Here is a 24477-nt window from a genome sequence, read left to right on the forward strand (position 1 = left end):
CCCCAAGTCCCCCTGTCCCCTCAGCCCCCCGTGTCCCCCCATCCCATCCCGTCCCATCCCATCCCATCCCATCCCATCCCATCCCATCCCATCCCATCCCATCCCATCCCATCCCCCTCCCCTCTGTCGTGTCCCCTTTGTGCCACCACGGTCCCACACCCCAATATTCTCCCCATGTCCCTCCTGTCCCCCTCCAATCCCCCCAGCCCCCTCTGCTGCCCTTCATGTCCCCCTGTGTCCCCCCACAATCCCCAATGTCCCCATGGCTCCAAACCCTCACGTCCCCCCCTTTTCCTGTGTCCCCCCAAGTCCCCAGCCCCGTGCCCTGCCACCCCCCGGCTGTGCCCCCCGTCCCTTCCCGGCAGGTCCCGCCCCGGTCCCCCCTGACCCCACTCGTCCCTCGAGAGCCCTCAGGGCAGGTGTGGCCCCGCGGGAGGGGCACCTGGCCCAGGTGAGGCACTGGGATGGCTCCCAGGTGGCCTCTGTCACCCTGTGCACCCCCCACGTCCCTCTGTCACCTGTGTGCCACCCCCAGTGCCACCCTCCCCCCTGTCCTTGCGCCACCTCCACCCTCGGCGTCCCCTCCCCTCCCGCAGCACTCCCGGCTCTTTCGTAACCAAATAATTTATTTCCTAACAATCAAACAAGACAGAAATATCCATGGACACAGCAAAGACCTCCTAAACCACGGAATTCCTAAGAAAAAGGGGAAAAAAAAAAAAAGAAAAAAAAAAAGGAAAAAAGGAAAAAGCACCATTCTATTGGCTTGCCACGGGGGTTCAGCCCTGCAGTGGGATATTTACAGCAGGAACGGCTGGAATCGGGAGCTGTGCCCCTCCCAGGCTGGGCTGGAGCCGCTGCTGGGGGAGCAGAAAGAACAGAAAAAAGGAGGGGAAAAAGCACAAATCAGAGGTGTCCCAAAGAGTAACAAAGGAAAGCTAGAGTGGGGACGGGGTGGCTCCGCTGGAAAAATCGAGGATGAAAAGAACATTTTGGTGCTTCCTGGGAGCTGGCGGTTTGGGATCTGCATTCCAAAAGGAAAAAGAAAGGAAAACCAGCCCCAAAAATGGGGGGTTCTGGTTCCCACCCCTCCGTGCCCCATCCAACTCCCCCCACTCCCTGGATTTTTTTTTTTTTTTTTGTCACAACCTATAAAAAAGTCCTTCCTGCAGCTTATTTGATAGGAATGCTGGTGGATCAGTGAATTCCAGGAAAAGGCTGGCACCACCCCTGGGGACCCGGGCAGGATTCCAGGTCAGTGCAGTTTTGGGGTTCCTGGAGCACAGCCCCACAGTGCAAAGGGCTGGGAAGGGTCAGGCTGGGGTAGGAGGGGGAAAAAGGGGGAAAAAGGGGGAAAAAAGGCATTGGGAACTCAGAAAGGCACAGACCTGCCAGAACCCCTCTTCTGTGCTGAGGCCAAACCTTCAGGATGTCCAAAACCAACCAAAAATCAACGTTTGGTACCTCTGGAAGGGCCCTGCCAGTGCTGGGAACCACCTGCCCACAGGTGGGATTCCCCAGGTGAAGGCAAAGCCACCTGAGCCAGGGCTCCCAGCAGCTGCTATTCCTCTTTTTCCCTGTGTTTTCCATCTTTTTGCCTTTTTTCCCCCTCTTTTTGGCCGTGCAGGGGGTTGAGCTCAGGTGCCCAGGGTCTGTGACAATGCCAGAGGGTGGAAAATTCCAGCAGCTTTAAAGGAAAATTCCTTGTGGTTTGGGTTTGTTGCCTTTTTTTGGTTTTTTTTTTTTCTCTCTTATGAGCCAGCACATGGAAAAAAGAGCCAGAACCTGGGGGATTTGGGCAGCTTGTGGGGCCTGTGGGTGGCTTCCCACTTCCCCATGTGAGCCAGGAATGGGACTGGGGGGAAATGAGAAAGGGGGAAAAGGGGAACAGAAAAGGAGAAAAGAAGGGAAGGAAAAGAAGGAGAAAAGGGAAAAAAGAAAAGGAAGAGAGGAAAGGGATAAGGGGAAAAGGAAAAAAAAAGGGGAAAGAAAAAAGGCAAGGACAAAGGAAAGGAAAAAGCACTGTGGTCTCCTGCTGCTCGTCCATCCCCTTGCACTCCACGGAGCACCCGACGCCTTTCAGCACCTGCATTTCCTGAGAGGCACCGGCGGAGCTCGGGGCTCCTCCCGGCCCTGCGAGGGCTCCTCGGCCCGGCCCGGCCCGGGTGGCCCCGGGGGCCGGGATAGCCCCGGACCAGCCCCGGGGAAAAGGAAGGTGCTGGAAGCAGAGCGCTCCCGTCTCCAAAAGCAGGACGGGGCGGGAATGCTCCCTCCAGTGCGCTGGGAAACGAATCCACACCACGGCCGGGGACCCCCGGGCTGCCCTCCCTCCCTCCCTGCGGGGGCTTCTGGAACCTTCCAGGAGCCTGGAGCGATCCCGGGCGGATGGAGACGGACAATCCCGCGGGGTTATTGCTGAGCAGAGGCATCATCTTTGTGCTGAAGGGGTGGAGAGAGGCCCGGGGCTCCCTCCGAGGTAGAAAAAGCTGTCCCCGAGAGGATGGGAAGGGAATTCCAGGAGTCGGGAAGGCCGTGCCACGCACCAGGAGCGGCTCACGGAGCCCGGCCGGGCACGGCTCTGAGCCTGCTGGGTCCCTGAAGGTTTAGAGTCGGGCACAAAGCCCCGACTGAGGCCGAGCCCTGCGCCCCACACGGATGGAGACCCCGCAAAGCACCGGCTCCACCTGCGGCTCTGCTCCAAAACACCTCAGCTCTCCGGGTCCTGAGGAGGGGCAGCGTGCCGGGGCCGAGGGGACGGGGAGCACCGGGCAGTGACGGCCGGGGGAGAGCCCGGGAGGCTCCTGAGGTCGCGGTTATTGCCGGGACATTCCCGGGGGCTCCAGCGCCGGGCAGAGAGGCGGCGGTGCCGACGGAGCCCCGGAGCAAACGGAGCCCCGGGAGCAATCGGAGCCCCGGGAGCGGGCGGTGCCGGCGGTGCCCCGGGAGCGGGCGGTGCCCCGGGAGCGGGCGGTGCCCCGGGAGCAATCGGAGCCCCGGGAGCAATCGGAGCCCCGGGAGCGGGCGGGCCGGCGGGGGTTTCCGTGCAGGGAATGCTGGCGGGGTCGCTGTGCTGGCTAACGGGATCCCGAGGGGTCGGCGGTGGGAAGAGCTCCCTAAATGCCCACGGGAAGCTTCCTGCTGCCGGCCAGCGTGGCCCTGGTCCCGCCGGAGCTGGAGTAGCCCTCGTCGCTGCCCAGGCTCTGCAGGCTGCCGCGCTCGTCCGAGTCGCTGGGGCTGCTGCTGCTCCAGTCCAGGTCGGCCGGGAGGTCGTCCGTGCTCTCCACATCCACGTCCATCTCTTCTGGCGGGGCAACGGGAAGGGTCGGGGCTCGGGCAGGGCCAGGCCTCCGTCCGGCCGCGCCCCGGGGCGGGCTCTCACCTTGGTCCGAGTCGGAGCGCTCGGAGGACAGGCTGGAGCCGATGCTGTCTATCCTGACCCGCTCCATGCCCAGCTTCTCCAGCTGCCGCTGCAGGTGCCGCTGCTCCCGCTGCAGCTGCTCGATCTGGTGCAGGGCACGGCGCTCCTGGTCCTCCAGCTTCTGCGGGGACAGGGCACCCTGAGCCCGGGATTCCCACAAAACCACCCGGGACACGGCACCCTGAGCATCCGGGATTCCCTCAGAGCCACCCGGGACACGGCACCCTGAGCCCGGGATTCCCTCAAAACCACCCGGGACAGGGCACCCTGAGCCCGGCATTCCCTCAGAGCCACCCGGGACAGGGCACCCTGAGCCCGGGATTCCCTCAAAACCACCCGGGACAGGGCACCCTGAGCCCGGGATTCCCTCAAAACCACCCGGGACACGGCACCCTGAGCCCGGGATTCCCTTGGCACAACCTGGCATTCCCACCCAATCCACCCTGGCTCCCACCTTCAGCACATTTCGGATGTGAAGCTGTCGGGATTCCAACCCTCCCAGTCATCCCAGCTCAATTCACAACTCCCCCAGTTACCCCAGCCCCATCCCAGTGCTCCCCCAGCTGCCCCAGCCCCATCCCAGTGCTCTCCCAGTTACCCCAGCCCCCTCCCAGTGCTCTCCCAGCTGCCCCAGCCCCCTCCCAGTGCTCTCCCATTTACCCCAGCCCCCTCCCAGTGCTCTCCCATTTACCCCAGCCCCCTCCCAGTGCTCTCCCAGCTCCCCCAGCCCCCTCCCAGTGCTCTCCCATTTACCCCAGCCCCCTCCCAGTGCTCTCCCAGTTACCCCAGCCCCATCCCAGTGCTCTCCCATTTATCCCAGCCCCATCCCAGTGCTCTCCCATTTACCCCAGCCCCCTCCCAGTGCTCCCCCAGCTGCCCCAGCTCCCTCCCAGTGCTCTCCCATTTACCCCAGCCCCATCCCAGTGCTCTCCCAGCTGCCCCAGCCCCCTCCCAGTGCTCTCCCATTTACCCCAGCTCCCTCCCAGTGCTCTCCCAGCTGCCCCAGCCCCCTCCCAGTGCTGTCCCAGCTGCCCCCCGGTGCTGGGTGCCGTTTTGGGCTCACCTGGATGTGGAGGCGGGCCCTGGTGAGCAGGCTGAGCGTGGTGTGCCGCCCGGCCGCCGCCCCCAGGGGCACCAGCCCCTTCAGCCTCTCCAGGCACAGCCGGAGCTGGGCACGCCTGCAAGGAGCACACGGCTGGGGCAGCTCCCCAGGGCCATTCCCACCCCACTGCTGGGCAAAAACGGGGTGCTGGGAGCTAAACCCCCCCAGGAGCCCTCCCAGCCTCCACGGGCTCCCAGAAACGGGGAGAGAACTGCAGCCAGGCAAAAGGAAAAGCTGCTGGATAAATAAACCCTGCTGGCTGCTGGGGGGATCCCAGGCAACCAACTGCCAATGACCTCGGGATTCTGGGTGAGAATATCCACTTTTGGTCATTCTCTCCCACCTCAGGAGGGCTGTGTGGCTCCTGCTGAGAGCTGAGGCTGCCCAGGCTAACACCCAGCTGCAAATCCCTTGGGAGTGCTTCCTTTCCCTATTTTTAGTAGGAACAGGGTGGTTTTGGATACAAAACCCCCAGATCCCTGCAGGAGCACTGGCTGTTCTCCAGGAATCCTCCCTTTTCCTGTAACAGCTGGGTTTTCTCTGCTTTAACAGGTTGATGCAGGAGGGAAACTCCAGCTCCTTGAGGAAATCCCTTTTTCTGCTGCAAAAACCAGCAGATCCCAGTTTCCCTGTGCTCCCAGCAGATCCCAGTTTCCCTGTGTCCATTCCCAACCCCAACATGTAGGTCAGGTCCTTGGGAAGGGGTTGGAACACCCATCCCTGAACCACCTGATCCCGGGCAGCTCCAAAGGGATTTTGCAACGACCTGCTGGTCTTGTTTGGGATATGCTGGGAGGGAACAGGGATTTCCTCACCCAAAGGGCCTCGGGATGACAACACAGCCAAAAAAAGTGGGATTTACTCAGGGTAAATCCCAAACTCCAGCTGGCTCAAAGATGAGCCTGTGAAAGATAATTTTCCTGAATAAGCAAGGCTGTGGAGATGGAGATGATTCCCAACAACCAAGGATGGGGAATGCCTTAATCCTTGGTGTCCTTTATCCCCTTCCTTCCCTCCCAAGCCATCTCAGGATGGTGGAACACCCCTGGAAAAACAGTAAAGCATTAATTCCCCCCAGCCCAGCTCCTGACACCCTCTGGCACTCACCTGTTCTTTTCCATCTCATTGTGTGTCGACCTGGAAGAGAAGGAAGAAGTAATTAACTCCCCTGGCTGATTAGGGATTAGCAGTTGGGATTAACGTGGGAATTAGCAAAGGCTCCCTGCAGAAGCTGCAGGCCTGGGGGGCTTCCAGAGCTCCACACCCAGGGATGGTGAGTGCCAATAAAAGGGGCAGGAAAACCATAAAATGGGATTTTAAACCAGAGACCCAAGTTCTGGAGCTGGGGTTGGGATCAAGAGCTCATCCCTGTCCCTCAGCCCAGGAACACAAATTGGAAAAAGCATTTCCTGTGTCCACAGCACAGAGCAGCTCTGGAGGAGACCCCAAACACATGGAGCCCCCAGCAAATCCCCCCGAGGCTCCCAAATCCCACGGAGCTGGGAAAAGGTGGAAAACAAGCTACAATCCCAGGGAAGAGCTGCTTCCCTGCCCTGGCTTCCCACCAGCTCCAGAGGCCTCAGGAAGCTCCACTCCAGTTTGGGGGAAAGTGTTGTTGTGTGCCTGAAAACATAAATTGGGAACAACCCAGAGGCTGCTTGGATGGGGATTCCTACTGGGATGGCCCTGTGGGGTCTGGAGGGCTGGAAAAACAGGGATGGCACCAAAGGGAAGGGCAGGGATGTCACCAAAAGGAAAACCAGGGATGTCATCAAAGGGAAGGGCAGGGATGTCACCAAAGGGAAAGCAGGGATGTCACCAAAGGGAAAAACAAGGATGTCACCAAAGGGAAAGGCAGGGATGGCACCAAAGGGAAGGGCAGGGATGTCACCAAAGGGAAGGGCAGGGATGTCACCAAAGGGAAAACCAGGGATGGCACCAAAAGGAAAACCAGGGATGGCACCAAAGGGAAGGGCAGGGATGTCACCAAAGGGAAAGCAGGGATGTCACCAAAGGGAAAAACAAGGATGTCACCAAAGGGAAAGCAGGGATGTCACCAAAGGGAAAGCAGGGATGTCACCAAAGGGAAAAACAAGGATGTCACCAAAGGAAAACCAGGATGTCACCAAAGGGAAAGGCAGGATGTCACCACCGTGGCAGTGGGAGATGCTCTCCAAGGTCTCCTTCCCTTTTCCAGCCTTTCCTGATGGATCACCCTGCTCCAGTGATTTTGGGCCACATCTCCCACGTCCCCAGAAATGTCCCATGCCAGCAGAGGATCCCCCACTCCAGGGGGATTCTCCTGGCACACTGGAAGGGCTCAGCTCCTGGGCAGTGTCTCCCTTCCATTTCTCCCTGGATAAATGTTTCACACCCAGCCCTTTACCAAGGGGCTGCCTTGGGCTGCAGCTTTATGAATTTTTTCCTTAATTCTAAATATCCAAACATTTCCTGAGCACGGGTACAGGCAGGGGTGAAGCTCCATCACCTCCACAACCCTGAATTACAAACCCATCCTCTTTTCTGCCTGGACCCTTCCTGGAATGGCTGTTCTCTCCTCAGGACTTGTATTCACCATCACCAATATTTAGAGGGGAAAAAAAGGACTGAATTGATGGATTTTAATTCTGAATAAAACAAACAGGGACAGAGGGGATGGCAGCTCCCACATCCTCTCCAGAGCCACCTCATGCCCTGGTTTGGATTCCCACCAGTCTGAACCTCAGCTGATCACCAGCTTTCCCTTCAGAATCTGCTTTTTTACTCCTGAAAACCCCAAAGCAAACCAGATATTCCCAGAAGGAAACCCGGAGTGAGTCCGGGCAGGACAAACCCCCGGATTCCCCCGGAGCCCGTCTGATTCTGCCCCCCGAGGGGCTCCGGAGCCCCGGCACGGCCGCGCGGGAGCCGCCCCGGCCCCGGGGCACCGGGGAATCGCCAGCGCGGGCGGCTCGGTCCCGGCGGCTGCCAAAGGTCGGGGCGGTGGCGTCGCGCAGACGGGATCGCTCCCGAGCAGGAAAAGGGTGACAGATGTGCTGCCACCAGCACCTGGCTCCTCCCTGGCACCTGGGGACGGGTCGGGATGGAGCCGGGGGACACGGCCCGGAGCCAAGGGCAGCGGAGGGGCGGGAGGAAGGCTCCGGGGCTGGGATGAAGGCTCCGGGGTGTGGGATGAAGGCTCCGGGGCTGGGATGAAGGCTCCGGGGCGTGGGGTTTTCCCCGGCATTCAGTGCGGGTTCCTCAGCTTGGAGAAAAGGTGGGTCAGGGTTTAAAAGCAGCGAGGAGCAAGCACGGAGGGGCACGGTGGGTTTGGGGTGGGGAATCAGGAGGTGACAGGAGGGTCCCCTCCAGCCCTGCCAGGCTCTGTGACAGGGACAGGAAGGTGCCACCCACGGTGTCACACCCGCTGACAGGTGGACTTTGGTGACAGCAGAGCCCCACCCAGGGCTGTCACACACCCAGTGACAACAGGACCTCCCCGAGCCGGGTCACCCGCTGGCAGCAGGGTCCCCGGTTTGTCACACAGCCCGCGACAGGAGGAGCACCTGGGGACAGGAGGGTGACCCCGGCTTTGTGACACCCCGGGGACGGCGGGGGGGCCCCCCAGAGCCCGGGCACCGGGGAACCGGCGCGGCCCGGTGTCAGCGGGGCCTCCCCGAGCCGGGACAGCTGGGGACAGGAGCCCCTGAACCTGTCGCACCCCCGGTGACAACGGGGCCCCGTCAGCGCCCGGGGAGCGGGGCGGTGACCCCGGCCCGGCGGAGGCCCGGGAGCAGCGGCCTCACCGGACACGGAGCCCCGCGGGCCTGTCCCCCCGCCCGGTGACAGCGGGGGCTCCCAGGGCCGGGCCGGGCCGCGCGGGGCCGGAGCTGCCCCGGCCGGGCCGCACAACGGCCGGGCCCCTCCGGGCCGGTCCCCCCGCCCCGCCCGGTGCTGCCGTCACCTGCCGCCGCCGCCGCTCCTCCGGGCCTTGGCGCGGCGCCGCGGGGCCTCGCCGTCCTTCCCGCCGGGCCACAGCGAGGCGTAACCGTGCTCGGCTTCTGCGGAGACACAACGGCGGGCGCGGGTCACCGCGGGGCCCGGCCGGGGGCGCCGCCGGGGGCACCGCGGGGGGCGCGGCGGTACCTCGCTCCCGCCGCTCCAGGAACTCGGCGGCCTCCAGCAGCATCTGGATGCCGAGGCGGGGGGGGGCGGCCATGGCGGGGCCGGGACGGGCCGCGACCGGCGGCGCGGGGGGAGCGGCGGCCTCTGCCCGCCCCGAGCGCCGCTCCGCCAGACCCCGCGCGCGCCACGCCCCCGCCGCCGCTCATTGGCCCCGGCCGGGACCGGCCCCGCCCCGCCCCGCCGCTGATTGGAGGATGAGGGGGAGGCCCCGCCCAGCGCCTCCACGAGCGGCGGAGAGGGAGCGTGGCCGCCCCTGAGGACACGCCCCCCGCTCGATGCTATTGGACGAGAGCACCACGCCCTCCTGCCATTGGCCCGACCCCCCCCCCCGGGTGGCGCTCCGCCCACACAACCGGCCCCGCCCCGCTGCCGCACGCTCTGCCCTGACTCACTTCCTGCCGCTCAGCCAATGGCGAGGGCGGACGGGGGAGGGGGCGGGGCCTCGGCTACGTCGGGCAACGTAAGCACCGACAGGGACAGCGACAGGGACCGGGACCCACGGGATGGGGACAGGGACGGCGACAGGGACCCCCGGGATGGGGACAGGGACAGCGACAGGGACCGGGACCCACGGGATGGGGACAGGGACAGCGACAGGGACCGGGACCCCCGGGATGGGGACAGGGACCACCAGACAGGGACCCCCGGACAGGGACCCCCAGGACGGGGACAGACACCCCCCCAGAGCCAGGACCCTCAGCCTCCCCCCTCCAAGCAGCCACCCACCCTCCTTGGGAGGGACCCCACGCCAGGGCAGTGACACCCCTGGGCAGGGTCCCCCTCTGCAGGGAGCACCTTGGGCCCCCCAAATCGAGAACCATCCCAACCCCGGGCAGGGCTCAGAGCACCCAAATCCCCTCCCAAAACTGGGAGCACCCCAGATCCCACTGCCCCCCTGGGGGCTGCCAGCCCCAAAATCTGTGTCAACCCCAAGGATCTGTGGTAGGAGGCATGGACGCCTGTCTTTATCTCTGAATGATAAAAATTAAAGGAAAAAATACATCTGGGGTTTTATTAACAGGGAAACAAACCAAAACCAGGGAGAACACAGCAAAATCCCAGCCAGAAACTGACCTTTGTGGTAAAAAAACCCAAACAAACAAATATCTGGGAAACGGGAACTCGTGGCGGCTCTGGGTGTGGGATTTGTTGGGAATAACCCAAATTCCACAGGAATCCAGCACGGGAGCCCCCCGGGAGAGTGCAGGGAAAGGAGATCCTTCCATGGTGGGAGCCTGTGCCAGCGTCAGGCGATGAAATCCAGGGGCCTGTTGAATCCTCCTTTTCTGTTCATGTATTGCCTGGGGGAGGATGGAGCCAGAGTCAGCCCCAAATCCGGGGAAATCAGGACAAAAACACCCAGGGGAGGTGGGAACGGGGGCCACAGGGAACCCAATTCCCCAGGGATTTGAGCAAAAGAAGGGCAGGAAGGCTCCCAGTGAGTGAGGAGCTGCTGCAGAGGAGCCCAGGTGCCATCAGAAAGGAGCAGAATTGACAATCTGGGTGTTTTTGGGGACAAACCAGGTGAGCACCGTCACTTCCCACTGCTCTGGTCCTGTCCAGGCCTCACTGGGCATATCCCAGCTGTTCCTAAGGTGCTTCTCACTCCTCATCCTCCTGATTTCCCCATTCCCAGGGGATCTGGAGAGCTCTCACCTCTGCTTTTGAGTCTAAACCTCACCAAATTTCCGTTTTCCCCAGGCCTGGAAGCCGGATCAGGGTGAGAGCATGGCCACAGTTACCTCACCAAACAAACTCCTCTCTCCATCCCAGAGCAGGGGGGACACACCTGTACTTCCTCTTCTGGGACACGTTGATGGCGTAGGCATTGGCAGCACCATCCACCTTCTTCCCCTGAGGAGAAACGCCCCAAAATCCCATGGATTACCCCCAAACAGGGCGGCCAACACCGCAGAGCCCCTGGAGTGGCGCTCACCTTGGTGGTGTCGAAGGAGGCAAAACCCATCATCTTCATCATCTCGATCTCCTCCTCTGTCTTGCCCTGCAAATCCTCCTCTGAGGGAGGAAAACTGGGGGCTGAGCAAACACGGATGTTGGGATTCCCAAAAATCCAGGTGTCCCTGGGCTGGTCCTGGCAGCTGGGGGTGCTCCAAGAGGGAAACCCCCCTCACCTGTGATCTGCCGCTCCTTCTTGGAGTCCTTGAGCTCCTTCTTCTCCTCATCCCGGCGCTCCTTGGGCCGTGCTGGTGACGAGGAGCTGGAGCGGTGCCGGCGTGGGGACCTGCTGGGGCACAGAGCTGGGGCTGCAATGCCCACCTGGAGGTCCTGCTGTCCCCAGACCACCCAGGGCACCCTCACCTAGCTGTGCCCACCCCATGCTGGTGTCCCTGCCCTCACCTGGATCATCCCTGCCCTCACCTGGATGTCTCTTCCCTCACCTGGACAGTTCCCACCCTCACTTGGATGGTCCCTGCCCTCACCTGGATTATCCCCACCCTCACCTGGATCATCCCTAACATCACCTGGAAGATCCCTGCCCTCACCTGGATGTCCCTGCTCTCACCTGGACAGTCCCCACCCTCACCTGGACGGTCCCCGCCCTCACCTGGATCGTCTCCGGTGCGGGGAGCGGGAGCGGCTCCTCCTCCTGTCCCTGTCCCGGGACCGCGATCGCTCCCGCCGCCGCCTGTCCCTGTCCCGGGAGGTGGAACGCGAGCGCCGCCGCTCTGCCCGGGGAAGGCTCAGCTGCTGCTCCCTGCCCGCTTCCCGAAGGAAATCCCACAAAAACCCCAGCGCAGCCCGGGACTGCCCTTCCCACCCCGCCGGGACAGGCCTGGGCTCAGGGACCCCGCTGGGCACCCCCAGGAGGGAAGGAGGAGCAGGAAAAGTCTCCAGCTGGAGCGGGGGGAATGATCCAGGGGGGAATCACCCGAGGGGATCAGCCAGGAGGGGAGGATGGTCCCCAAAACCTGGGCAAAGTGGAGCGGGGTGGGAGGAAAGGAAGAGAAGGAGAGGAGGAGGAGATAAGGATGGGGAGGGGGAGAAGAAGAAAAAGGAGAGGAGGAAGAGAAAGAATAGAGAAGGATGGGGAGGGGATGAATGAAGAAAAGGAGAGGAGAAAGAAGTGGAGGAGAAGAAGAGAAGGAATAGAGAAGGATGGGGAGGAAGAAGAGGAGGATGAGGGAGGCAGTCCCTGCCCTCCCCCACAGCGAGGAACCGGGGCCTCCCCGCCCTGAGGGTCCCAGTCCCCCGTACCCCCGGCCCTTCCGCCCCGATCTCCAGCGCCCCGTCCCCCGGGCTCCCCCTGACCTCCCCGGCGTCCCCGTCCCTCCCTGGCTCCCCCCGGTGCCCCGGTGCCTCCTCACCCCGCCGCGGCGGTGACCGGGAGCGGCTGCGGCCCATGGCCGCCCCTCAGCCCCGCGCTGCTGCTCCCACGGCGCCGCCGGCCCGAGGGGACCGGGCTGAGGGGAGCCGGCCCGAGGGAACCCGGCCTGAACGGACCGGGCTGAGGGGAGCGGGCCGGCGGGGCCGGTCAGCGCCGCACCGGGACGCAGCGGGCCGGTCCCGCCGCTCGCCCCGAGAGCCCGCCCAGGCCGGATGCGAGGGGAGGGCCGGGAGGAAGAGGAGGGCTGGAAAGAGGCGAGGGCAGGAAGGGGAGGGGAGCAAAGCGGGGCCGTCACCGGCACCGTCGCCTTCCGCGGGCCGCGGCTCGCCCTGCCCGCCCGGCCCGGCCCGGCCCGGCCCCGGCCCTCTCCCGAACGTGCTGCGGCTGTGAGGGGTTCAGTAGGGGCTCCTGTGAGAAACTGCTGGAACCTTCCCGGTGTCCGGCACACCCAGCGCCAGCGGCTCCGGGGGGAGTCCTGTTCCTGAATCATGGCACCGTGCCATCCTCAGCCTGAGCCCCACCATGTCCCATCCCCATCATCATCCCCTTCCCATTCCCACCTCCACCCCTGTCCCATCCCCATCATCATCCCCTTCCCATTCCCACCTCCATCCCCATCATTATCCCATTCCCACCTCCATCCCTGTCCCACATCCCCATCATCCCCTTCCCACTTCCACCCCTGTCCCATCCCCATCATCATCCCCTTCCCATTCCCACCTCCACCCCTGTCCCATCCCCATCATCATCCCCTTCCCATTCCCACCTCCATCCCCATCATTATCCCATTCCCACCTCCATCCCTGTCCCACATCCCCATCATCCCCTTCCCACCTCCATCCCTGTCCCATCCCCATCACATTCCCACCTCCACCTCCATTCCCATCCCCATCCCTCAGGCTCCGAGCGCTGCCGGGTGCCAAACACGGGGTTTATTTATTTACACCGGCGTTCCGCGCGCTCCCGGCCGCGATTGTCACACGCGGGGGGACACGCCACCCCCCGGCCCCCTCCCGGTGCCGTTCCAGGGCTCCAAACCCGCTCGCAGCACCGGCAGCCCCGGCTGGGAGAGGTGCCGAGCCCGGCGGGACTCGCCCTTCCCCGCTGCCACGGTGGGATCAGTTTTCCAGCGGAGGAGCGGGTGTGGATCGGGGGTCTGCCCCCACCCTGAGCCTTGCTGGGGCGAGCGGAGGGGCAGCCAGGGAGCGGGCCTGGGGGAGTTACCCGAGGGGTGGTCCTGGGCTGTGATCTTGGCTCTGTTTACCTCTGTCGTGATGATGATGGTGGCACTGGAGCCTTCATCCCTTTCTACCTGGAATTTCATGGATGGGGAGGTCAGTCCCAGGTTCCCCTGCAAAGCCAGTGGCCCTTGGGAAAAGGGGTGACAGAGCCCCCCAGGGACAGACCCTTGGGGAGAAAAGGGGTGACAGAGCCCCCCAGGGACAGACCCTTGGGGAGAGAAGGGTGACAAAGGCCCTGGGGACAGACCCTTGGGGAGAGAAGGGGTGACAAAGGCCCTGGGGACACACCTTCAGGGACAAAACCCCTGGGGGAGCCCCCGGGTTGGTCTGGGGGTGTGGCAGTGCTGTCATTCAGGAATTGCCCCCAGGTGTGACAGTGCTACCCCAGGGAGGTGACACGGCTGTCTCTGCAGGCTCTGCTGCCCCGAGTCACCCAGGTGACAAAAGTGGCCTCAAAGAGCCTCAGAATCGGTGGCAGTGAGGAGCAGCCCCCCCAGTGACAGGGGTTAGGGGCTCAGAGTGTCCCCTGGGTGGCCCCCATCCTGCAGGAGTGGGGTGGGGACCTCTGGGGGGACACTGGGCAGGGCAAAGGCTCTTCCCAAACTCCAGGCTGGGGTCGGGGCTCTGGCAGATCCCTGCCTGGGGTCTCCCTGCTGTTTCCTGCACTCCCCATTCCATGGGCTGCCTGCCCTTCCCGAGGGGATCCAAGCCCCAGGAGCTGTCTCGCAGCAGGGAAAGGGTTTGAAACCACAGTGATGGCACGTGGGAAAGCCCTGCTGGGCCGGGGGCACCCCAAACAGGGGGTCCAGGGCCATTCCAGACCTCCTGGGCAGGGCTCCATGGACACAGCAAGGCTCAGGACGAGGGAAGGGAGAGGATTTGGGGCTGATCCCGGTGACTTATCCCCAGATCCCAGCCCTGGAAGGGGACACGGGCAGGGCTGGGGCTCTTCCCAGGCAGGGGGTGGCCAGGGGGTTGTAACGCTGGGAGGGAAGGGAACGCCAGGAAGGACGGAAGGTGTGCTGGGAATTCCAGAGCTGGGAAAAGCAGGGGGCCGGCGTGGCCGGGTCGCTGTGAGCTGGCAGCGTGTGTTCATCCCGAAGTAGCACTTAGTGAGTGAGTTCTGCTCAGTTTTAAACAACACAGACAATTCCCGGAGGGGTGGGTTTTTTCCCTATTTTCCCAGGTGCGGGTCGTGCAGTGAGGTGGGGGCTTTTCCAGCGGTGGGAAATCCTGCTGCTCTTCCTTGGGTGGGGAAAACACGGGCTGGGAGTACCAGGAGAAGGGGATGAAGTGGTTCTTGAGCCCACGGAGAGGAAGGTTACAATCCAGGGAGGAAAAACCTCAGCTCCTCCCTCAGGAGAAACGATGCCTTCAGCTCGATCCCGTTGCCCTGGCAAAGCGATGGACAGTTTTCCCTGGGGATGAAGCCAGCGCCATTCCAGCAGAGCTTGAAACAGAAGGTGAAGAAAATGACCACGAAACACCCTTTTCTTCCTCAAATCAAGCAGATCTGGGCTCTGGTGGAGAAAATCCAACCCTCGGCCCACGGTGGTGGGAAGGGGCCGGAGCCCAGGAGGGACGGGGGGAGGGAGGTGCAGCGGGAGTTTCCCCGACGGGGACCACGGTCTCTCTAAGCTCGGTGACAGCCCCCAGAGGCGGGTGACAAGGGGACGAGGTGCCTCGTGCCAGGAGGGCCCGGGAAGCAGCCGGGCTCTGGGGGTTTGGGGCCGTGCCTCGGGGTCTCAGCGATCCCGGGGGTCCCCGGGGAGGCCACGCGCGAGGCCTCGGGACACTCAGGACTCGATCTTTTCCTTCTTTTTGCCTTTTTTCAGGAAAGACGGGGTCCGGAATTTCTTCTTCTTTTTGGAGGGTGATTTGGAGGGTGAACCGTCGGGGGACACGGGGTTGCTGGTCACTGTCTCCTTCTCCTTGGGGGCGTCCTGGTCGGCGTTGGTGGTTGTCCGGTCTGTCCCCCCTTTGCCGAGGTTTTCCTCGGTGCTTTGCTCCTCGTCCTTCCCGTTCACCACGGCCGGTGGCTCCTTCTTGGCAGTGGAATCGGGGGGGGCTTGGCCACCATCGGCCTTCTTATCACCTTGGGGAGAGGGAACAGGGAATTGGGGCAGCAGCGCTGCTGTTACGGGGGGTTTATCCCCCCAGATGTGCAGCGGGGCCCGGGCAGGAGCAGGATTTGGCCTCCACGAGTGGAGAACGTTGGGATTTGATCCTGTCCTGCCGCAGGCGCCGCTCCCCCGAGCCCCCCGAGCCGCCCCCTCCCTGCGGGACAAGCGATGTGGGATGGAGAGCCGGGAAGAGGCAGCAGGAGAAGCAGGAAGCAACACCAAGGAGGGAGGGATTCCCCAGGGGATTTCCTAAGGGATTTCCACGGAGACCGAAGATCCCCCCGAGCCCCTGTCCCTCGTCCGTCCGGGGTGGCCTCTCCGTACTTACTACGGCGCCAGGGATTCAGGGATAACTCCTTGGGTGACAGGCACACGGGGAGGAAAGAGAAAGGAGACGTTGTGGAGACACACAGACAGACAGACGGACACCACGAGACACCATGGCAGAGCCAGCAGCCCCGAGCCGCGCCCCGGCACCCGCTGTGGGTGGGAACAGTGGGAACGGAGCGTGGGGACTGGGCTGGGGGACAGGGCTGTCCCCTGCACCCCACAAAGCCACCACAAAGGCAGAGCTCACGTCCTCCTGCCACGCTCCCATGGCCCCTCGGAGCGGGGTGACAGCACGAGGTGACACGAGGTGACAGCGGGCTGCCTCTCAGCGCCCTTTGGCCACAGCCGCCCCTGTCCCCGCTCCTGCTGCTCACTGGGACCCCGGCGCTCGTGTTGGGGTGCTCGTCACCCCACTCACCCTCCGTGGGCTCCGCGGGCGCCGGGGGCTCCGGAGGGGGCGGCTCGGGGGGGGGAGCCCCGCTCTCCTCTGCCGCCGCGTCCTTCTCACCTGCCGCAGAGAGACACGCTGGCCTGGGTCCCCTCAGTGCCACCCGGGGCTCTGGGGGGCTTTGGGGGGGTCTCTCCTACCCTGCAGGCGCTTCTTCCTCTCCACCTCCTGCTTGTACTCCTCCAGCTCCTGGTCTGTCAGCTGGCTGAAGGGGTTGGGGGGCTCTGGCTCGGGGGGAGCCTCTTCCCCCTCCTTGGCCTCTGCATCCCCCAGGTGGCTCTCGGTGGACTGAAACAGACCCCCAGAGCGGTGTCACCCCCCCTGGGCACCCCCAGAGCAGTGTCACCCCCCCGGGACAGTGTCAAACCCCCCAGGAGAGGTGGGGACACGGGGTGTCACAGGGGGACATGGGCTGGGGACAGGGGGTGTCATGGGGTTGGGGATGCAGGGTGACACAGGTGCCATACTGGGCTGCAGCTGGTCTCGGTGATGACACCGGCCAGCAGCTGTGACTGGGGACATGGGGTGACCCAGGGCTGGGGACAGGGGGTGACCCAGGGCTGGGGACACGGGGTGACACAGGTGACACAGATGCCATACAGGGCTGCGGCTGGTCTCGGCGATGACGCTGGCCAGCAGCTGTGACTGGGGACATGGGGTGACCCAGGGCTGAGGACACGGGGTGACACAGGGCTGGGGACATGGGGTGACACAGATGCCATACAGGGCTGCAGCTGGTCTCGGCAATGACACCAGCCAGCAGCTGTGACTGGGGACATGGGGTGACCCAGGGCTGGGGACACAGGGTGATGCAGGGCTGGGGACATGGGGTGACACAGGTGACACAGGGGACACAGATGCCATACTGGGCTGCGGCTGGTCTCGGCGATGACACCGGCCAGCAGCTGTGACTGAGGACATGGGGTGACCCAGGGCTGGGGACACGGGGTGACACAGGGCTGGGGACACGGGGTGACACAGGTGACAGGGGTGCCATACTGGGCTGCAGCTGGTCTCGGCGATGACGCTGGCCAGCAGCTGTGACTGGGGACACGGGATGACACAGGGCTGGGGACACGGGGTGACACAGGGCTGGGGACACGGGGTGACACAGGGCTGGGGACACGGGGTGACACAGGTGCCATACTGGGCTGCGGCTGGTCTCGGCAATGACACCGGCCAGCAGCTGTGACTGGGGACACGGGGTGACACAGGGCTGGGGACACAGGGTGACACAGGGCTGAGGACACAGGGTGACACAGGGCTGAGGACACAGGGGACACAAATGCCATACAGGGCTGCGGCTGGTCTCGGCGATGACGCTGGCCAGCAGCTGTGACTGGGGCCCGGCTGATTTCACGTCCTGGCGGTTTTGCTCGCGGATCTGCGGGGGAGGACAGGACTGAATCCCCTCCAAGGACAGGGCTGAGCCCCCCCAGCCCCCCCAGACCCCACTATCCCCCAGCCCAGCCCTGCCCACCTTGTTGCGCATCTCCAGCACCTCCTGCGGGTCCGTGTAGAGCGGCACGAACTGGTTGGGGTTCTCGATGCGGATGGGGGTCCCGCTGCTGCCCTTCTCCACCTCGTCTGCCCGCAGCCACTGCAAACCCAGGAACGGCGTTTGGGGAAGGGGAGACCCCCAGGATGGAGGGGGGACCCCGACAAATGCAGCTTGTATAGAGGGAACACCCCGATGGTAGAGGGGAAACACCATAAATGCAGGGAGACCCCAATAAACTCTCCTTGCACAGAACGAAGAACTGACTGAATGCATCACACATAGAAGGAGGACCCCAATAACAGAGGAAGACCCCAATAGATGCATCTTGCATGAGGGAGAGACCCCAATAATAGAGGGGAGACCCTTATAAATAGCCCCTTGTGTAGAAGGGGGACCCCCCCCATAAAGAGGAGACCCCAATAAAAGCATTTTATGTAGAGGGGAGATCCCAAACAACGCAGCTTGTGTAGAGGGGAGACTGCAATAAATACATCTTATGTAGAGACCCTGATAATAAAGCAGAGAGCCCAATATATGTAACATAGAGGGAGACCCCAATAAAGGAGGAGACCACAATAAATGTGTCTTGCATAGAGGGAGACCCCAATAAATGTGTCTTGCATAGAAGGAAGGCCCCAGTAAATGAGGAGACCCCAATAAATGTATCTTGGACAGAGGGAAGACCCCAATAAAGCCAATGGCACTCAGCCCCACAAGAACGGGGTGCTGGGATCTCAAAATATTCATTATTACACGATGCAGGTGGTGCCCAGGCCTCCCTACAGCCCCGATTTCCGCGGGGTCCGTACCAGGACCCCCAGGACCTCCCTGGCCGTCGATCCCCAAGCCCCCTGTGCCCCCTGTGCCCCCTGACCGTGGTCTTTGTCCTCTGGCTGCCCTGCGCCTCCTCGGCCAGGCTGACCCTGGTGTAGGTGTTGGGGGTGTTGAGCCAGCGCGTCTTCTCCTTCTGCTGCTTGTGGGCGTGCTGGCGCAGGGCGGGGGTCCCGGCGGGCTCCTCCTCGAACACGAAGGCCGTGACGGTGGCGGGGATCAGCACGTCGCTCTTGGGCTTGCTCTTCTCCTGCACGAAGGGGTAGCGGTACGTGTAGCCCGTGCGGTAGCCCTGGGGAGGCACAGACAGGGGGTCAGGGACAGACGGACAGACGGAGCGCCTGAGCACGTTTCTGTCACAGACAGGGAGAGACGTTATACAGAAAAGGATTTACGAGTTCTCATAGAGAAGAATTAGAGGAAATTACAGCTAGCACAGTAACCTATTTTAGTGAAAGAACCTTCTGCACCTGTATAAACTATAGGTCAGTGAACAAGATATGTAAACACATCTAAAAAGAGAAAATATTATTATATTCACTAGCCCTTACCAAGCACTGAACTGGGTTTCACTGTGCTGCTGGCCAGTTAGGTTTAACCCAGTGCACTCCGATATTTATATATAAATATATAAATATATAAAATTTATAAATATAAATATAAATATAAATATTTATACATCCTTATATTTATATATAATATAAATATATCTTTATATAAATATAAAAATATAATATAAATAAACATATATCTATATATAATATATAAATATTTAAACTCTGATATTTATATATATCAGAGTATAATAATTTATATTATTTATATATAAATATATTTCTATATAAACAATATAAATATATAGTTAATGAAATATAAATATAAATTTATATATAAACACAAATATATCTTAATATAAATTTATATAAAATTACAAATATATATATATATATATATATATTTATTTATTTATTTATTTATTTATTTATTTATTTACTCTGAATAGAGCAGGGGCCTTTCCTGCACGAAGAAACCAAGCCCCTGATAAAATCTGCTTTATCGCCGCCCCTTTTGGGGCGGGTTTTGGCGCTCACCAGGTTGTCCAGCATCCTCATGAGCGCCTCGAACTCGTGCTCGCCCAGGCGGCTCTTGTGCAGGGGCCCGAAGGTGGCTCCGGCGCGGCGCACGGCGCTCAGCCCCTGCGGGCCGCGCTGCTGCTGCGCCCCCCGCTCCAGCACGATCAGGTTCTCCGCGCCCCCCGCGCTCGCCAGCGCCGACACCTGCGGGCACCGGGCACCGCTGGGCGGGGGACAGCGGGGGACAGCCCCGCCGCCACCGCCGGAGCTGGCACACGGCCCGGAGCGGGGCTGGGGCTGGCACAGCCCGGGGCACGGAGGGGAAATGAGGGGCCGAGACTGGCCCAGCTCAGTGCGTGTCCGGCCCCAGCCCAGCCCAGCCCGCACTCACCTGCACCTCGCAGGCCGCCTGCAGGTGGAAGATGCTGTAGAAAGCCTCCTCGGCCGTGTCCCCCAGCGCCAGCACGCCGTGGTTCCGCAGCACCAGGATCTGCCGCGGGATGTCAGCGGGGCACGGCGGGGCCCCCCCCGCGTCCCCCCAGGTGTCCCCTCACCTTGCAGGTGGGCCCGAGGCACTTCTGGAGCTCCACGCGATCGGCCTCGTCCTCCACCTCCCCGCGGAAGTCGAAGTAGGCGACGTCCCCCAGGAGCAGCGCGGCGCGGGAGATGGGCAGGAGCCCGCAGCGCATGGCCGACACCTGGGCACGGGGGGACACAGGGCAGGGGCCGAGGGACGCCCAACACCCCCAGGAACACCCCCAGCCCAAAAAACCACCAACGACCAAAAACCCGCCAACAGCCCCAAAAAAACCCCAACCCTTCCACCCTCCCAAATCCCCCCAGACCCAACCTCCCCCAAAAGTCCCCAAGTTCCCCTAATTCCCAAGCCCCTAATCCCCCCAAACCCAACCTCCACAAAGGCCCCCTTGTACCCCCCAAATCCCCCAACCCTTCCAAAACACCCTTCCACCCTCCTAAATTCCTCCCCAACCCAACCTCCCCCAAACGCCCCCACATTCCCCTACCTCCCAGGCCCCCCAAATCCCCCCCAACCCAACCCAACCTCCCCTAAAAACCTCCTCATTCCCCTAACTCCCAGGCCCCCAAACCCAGCCGCCCCCAAACGCCGCCGCGTTCCCTTGCCTCCCGAGCCCCCGAATCCCCCCGAGCCGCTCTCCCCGGCCCCGTTCCCCGCGTACGGCGGCCGCGGCCGGGGTGTGCAGCCGCACGATGCAGCGGATGTCGGGGCGCGCCGCGTAGATCGCGGCGTGGAGGCTGAAGCTGCGAGCGTCGGGGGCGAAGCCGGTGCTGCCCTGCTCCACCACGGCCCCCAGCACGTTCACCTTCACCTGGGGGGCACGGGGGGCTCAGGGGGCTGCTCCCCACCGCGGGCAGCCCCGGGAGGGAGGGAGGCGGGGGGCTCACCAGGCTGGCCGCTGTCACCTCGCTGCACGCCAGCCCCTGCGGGGCCACCAAGAAGTGCTCCTGCTCCTTGCTGACCCGCAGCTGCCGCAGGGGAAAGGGTGGGGTGAGAAACAGCCCGGAAAAATCCCCAAATGATCATCCCCCGAAAGCCCCACACCCCTCTGACCGCCCCTAAACCACGACAAACCCTCCAAAACTCCCCCCCCAAACCAACACCCTGAAGGAACCCAACGACAACCCCAAATCCCCCCAAAATAACAGCCCCAAAACCCTCAAAGTCCCAACCCACCTCAGAGGTCCAGAACCCCTTAGACCCCCCCAAAATAACAACCCACAAACCCTCAAGGCAACCCCAAATCCCCCCAAAACAACCCCAAATGCCCCTGTTTTGTGGGGGGCTCACAGTGCCAGCAGTGTGTCCAAGCTGTGCCAAGCCTGTACCAGTCCAGCAGGTACCAAAAGCCCCCCAAACCAACCCCAAATCCCCCCAAAACCACCCCAAACCTCCCTATTTTTTGTTTTTTGTGGTGCTCACAGTGACAGCGGCGTGTCCCAGCTGTGCCCAGCCGTACAGGTCCAGCAGCCGGTGGATGCTGCCCACCTTGCAGCGCATCAGCCGCTCGCCCTTGGCCAGGGCTGGCCCCTCTGTCCCGTGCAGGTCATTGATGGGGGTGACCGACGCCAGCCCTGGGCATTGGGGACCCCCTGTCAGCCGTGGCACCCCCAAATCACGGGGGGTCCAGCAGGGATAGAGGGTTGTAGGATGGGTTTGGTGGCTGGCAAGGTTTGGTGGACCCAAAGGTTCGCTGGACATCAAGGCTTGGTCGCCAGAAAAGATTTGGGGGTCCTCGAGGCATCAAAGGTTTGGTGGTACCCCAGGTTTGATGGCCTCAAGGATTTGGTGGGCCTCAAAGGGTTTGTGGGATCCCAGGGGTTGGGTGGCACCCCAAGATCCCAAAGAGTTGATGATTCCAAAGGTTTGGGAGTCCCCAGGATCTCAAAAGCTCAGGGCCCCCCACACCTCAAAGGTTTGATGACCCCAAATGTTTTTGGGGTCCTCGAGGTCCCAGAGTTTTGGTGGTCCCAAAGCACTTGAGGCCCCTGAAGATCCCAAAGGTTTTTGTGAGATTTGGAGGTTCCAAGTTGCAAAGGTTTGGTGTCCCCCAGGTTTTGGGGCTTTTCCCACCCTGCCCCTGGTCCCCGAAGGGCCCCACGTACCCATGGGGGAGGTGGGCAGGGTGGCAGGGGACGTGGTGGCCATGAAGTCGGCGATCTGCCGCAGCGCCCACACGTGTGACGAGTTGTTCCCCTTCTTCATCTGCTCCTGGATCAGGCTCTCCAGCTCCTCCCGGAAGGACTGTGGCACGGGGACAGGGTGACAACGGGCTGGGTGGCACCGCTGGGGACATCGGGGCAGCACGGCGGTGGCAGTGGGGACAGCATCGCCAGCTTGGTGCCACAGCGGTGATGGTGGCACCACCAGAGTGGTGGCACGGTGCAGGTGGCACTGGCAGTTTGGTGTCAGGGACAGCATTGCCTTGGTGGCGTGGCAGTGGTGGCACCGCCAGCTCGGTGACACGGCGAGGGTGGCACTGCTGGCTTGGTGTCAGTGGTACCCAGGGTTTGGTGGCTCACTGGTGCTGCCAGCATCGCCAGCTTGGTGGCAGCAACGTTGTGTGCCACAGAGGTGATGGCGGCACCGTGACGGTGGCATTACCATCCTGGTGTCAGTGACACCGCTGCCTTGCTGGCACAGTGGCCCTGGCAGCTCGGTGGCAGTGGCACTGCCAGGTGGGGACACCATGTGGTGACATCCATCAGCTTGGGGACAGGAGCGATGGGGCGGGGACAGCAAAGGATGGGGCCAGCGACAAGAAGGGGTTGGCGACAGGAGGGACGGGATTTGGGCCGGGTGGGGTGGGGGACAGAAGTGAGGAGGTGGGGGACACGAAGAAGGGGTTTGGGGACAGGCGGGACGGGGTCGGGGACAGAAGAGAAGAGGTTGGGGACAAGCGGGACGGGGCTGGGACAGGCGGATGGGGTTGGGGACACACGGGACGGGGCTGGGGACACACGGGACAGGGCCAGCGCGGGCTCACCGGGCTCTGCAGGATCATTGTCACCCGCTTCTTCTGCTCCATCAGGTTGAAGTCCTGGCGCAGGTCCCCGGCCCCGCTCCGCGCCCGCAGGAACTCGGGGTCCTCCTGGGGGGGACAGCGCGGCCCGGGGGCGGGGGGCTCGGGCAGGGGCTCGGGGCTGGCGGCCGTGCTCATCCTGGGGACACGCGGGGACACGCGGCGTCAGCACCCCCGGTACAGATTGGGGAGAAAGCACCGAAAACACGGAGCGGCTGCGGCCCGCTGATAAGGGCGGCGGGGACACGCCCTGCCCGGGACGAGGGGACAGCCGGGGGACACCGGGGAGGGGACACTGCCCGGGGAGGGCGGCACGGCCGGGAACGGGCAGGGACGGGGCTGAGAACGGGCACAGCTCGGGGCACCCATGGGCGCTCCCCCAAATTGGGGTCACCCACTGTGGGGGGCTCGGCCCCACTCTGCCGTCACACGGAGGGAGGTCCCGCCCCACCGACCCCCAGAGGACCCCAAAGCGGCCCCAGTAAGACCCCCAGAGGACCCCAAAGCGGCCCCAGTAAGACCCCCAGAGGACCCTCCCCTCCCGGTCACCGTCCCCAAACGCTGTGGGGATGCTGCCGCCGAGCCCCCCCAAACACAGGGCGGGGCCGCTGCCCCACACCCAGGGGTGCCCCCCATTCCCCCCCCAGGGCAGAAGGGAACCCCCAGATTTGGCGGCTCGGAGCGCACCTGCCTCACCGGGCGGGGGGGCCGCGGTGACCCCCGGCCGCAGGGCCCGGGCGGCCCGCGGAGAAGGCGGGGGGGGCTCTGGGGGGCTGGGCCAGGACCCCCTCCCCCGTTCCCCCTCCCAGCATCCCCCCCCATCCCCGCCTCCACCCGCGCCGCGCCCAGCGCCGCTGCGGCAGCCGCAGGGCGGGGGGGGAGCGAGAACCGGGCTGGAACCGGGCTGGAACCGGGCTGGAACCGGGCTGGAACCGGGGGGGCCGCAGCATCGCCCCCGCTCCGGGGGGAGGATGGGCGCGGGTACCACCCGGGGATGAAGGCCCAGCACGGGGGGAGGGGTGGGATGCAGCCCCCCCCCCCCCCACCTGCATGCGGCCAGCTGGGGGGGGGGGCGAGGAAAAGGGGGGGTCACCCAGGCTGCCCCCAGGCCCCCCAAATCCCCCCTCCCGCGAGGGATGCTGCGGCCGGGGGCTGCTGCCATCACCCACCTTCCTCCTCCTCCTCCTCCTCCTCAGAGCATCCTGACAAAGGGCCGCCCCCCCCGCACAGCACGCGTGTCCCCGCACCTCCCCCCGCCCCGCCCTCTCCCCGCACCCCCCCGGAACCCAACCCCTGCCAGTAAACACGGGGGGACCCCCAAACCCCGCGCTCCCACAATC

General features: G+C 63.1%; 3 protein-coding genes across 6 annotated transcripts; all 3 read right to left on the reverse strand.

Annotated features, from left to right (window-relative positions):
* Positions 1 to 516: 516 nt before the first annotated feature.
* MXD1 (MAX dimerization protein 1) lies at positions 517 to 8781 on the reverse strand. 4 transcript variants are annotated; one of them, XM_084221747.1, is made up of 6 exons: positions 8646 to 8781; positions 8464 to 8560; positions 5628 to 5657; positions 4482 to 4596; positions 3380 to 3539; positions 517 to 3298 (listed from the first exon to the last, which is right to left on the reverse strand). In XM_084221747.1, the coding sequence occupies exons 1-6, from the start codon at positions 8716 to 8718 to the stop codon at positions 3114 to 3116; spliced, it is 660 nt and encodes a 219-aa protein (XP_084077873.1). In that variant the 5' UTR covers positions 8719 to 8781; the 3' UTR covers positions 517 to 3113. The 4 variants fall into 4 exon arrangements, with proteins under 4 accessions (XP_084077873.1, XP_084077872.1, XP_084077871.1 ...); XM_084221746.1 differs by having other exon boundaries at positions 517 to 3301; XM_084221745.1 differs by having other exon boundaries at positions 517 to 3536.
* An 888-nt stretch (positions 8782 to 9669) lies between these two features.
* Positions 9670 to 12245, reverse strand: SNRNP27 (small nuclear ribonucleoprotein U4/U6.U5 subunit 27). Its single transcript, XM_084221756.1, has 6 exons — positions 12011 to 12245; positions 11251 to 11371; positions 10817 to 10926; positions 10621 to 10700; positions 10474 to 10538; positions 9670 to 9985 (listed from the first exon to the last, which is right to left on the reverse strand). The coding sequence occupies exons 1-6, from the start codon at positions 12045 to 12047 to the stop codon at positions 9931 to 9933; spliced, it is 468 nt and encodes a 155-aa protein (XP_084077882.1). The 5' UTR covers positions 12048 to 12245; the 3' UTR covers positions 9670 to 9930.
* A 695-nt stretch (positions 12246 to 12940) lies between these two features.
* On the reverse strand, positions 12941 to 23295 carry ADD2 (adducin 2). The gene is made up of 14 exons (XM_084221841.1): positions 23102 to 23295; positions 22221 to 22359; positions 21538 to 21689; positions 21003 to 21083; positions 20777 to 20926; positions 20132 to 20275; positions 19969 to 20067; positions 19596 to 19781; positions 18548 to 18796; positions 17653 to 17772; positions 17467 to 17556; positions 16313 to 16460; positions 16143 to 16232; positions 12941 to 15366 (listed from the first exon to the last, which is right to left on the reverse strand). Exons 1-14 carry the CDS (start codon positions 23273 to 23275, stop codon positions 15068 to 15070), a joined length of 2121 nt encoding a protein of 706 aa, XP_084077967.1. The 5' UTR covers positions 23276 to 23295; the 3' UTR covers positions 12941 to 15067.
* Positions 23296 to 24477: the final 1182 nt, after the last annotated feature.

The sequence above is a fragment of the Fringilla coelebs genome, assembly GCF_963513975.1.
Source record: "Fringilla coelebs genome assembly, chromosome: 26".
Taxonomy (NCBI): domain Eukaryota; kingdom Metazoa; phylum Chordata; class Aves; order Passeriformes; family Fringillidae; genus Fringilla; species Fringilla coelebs.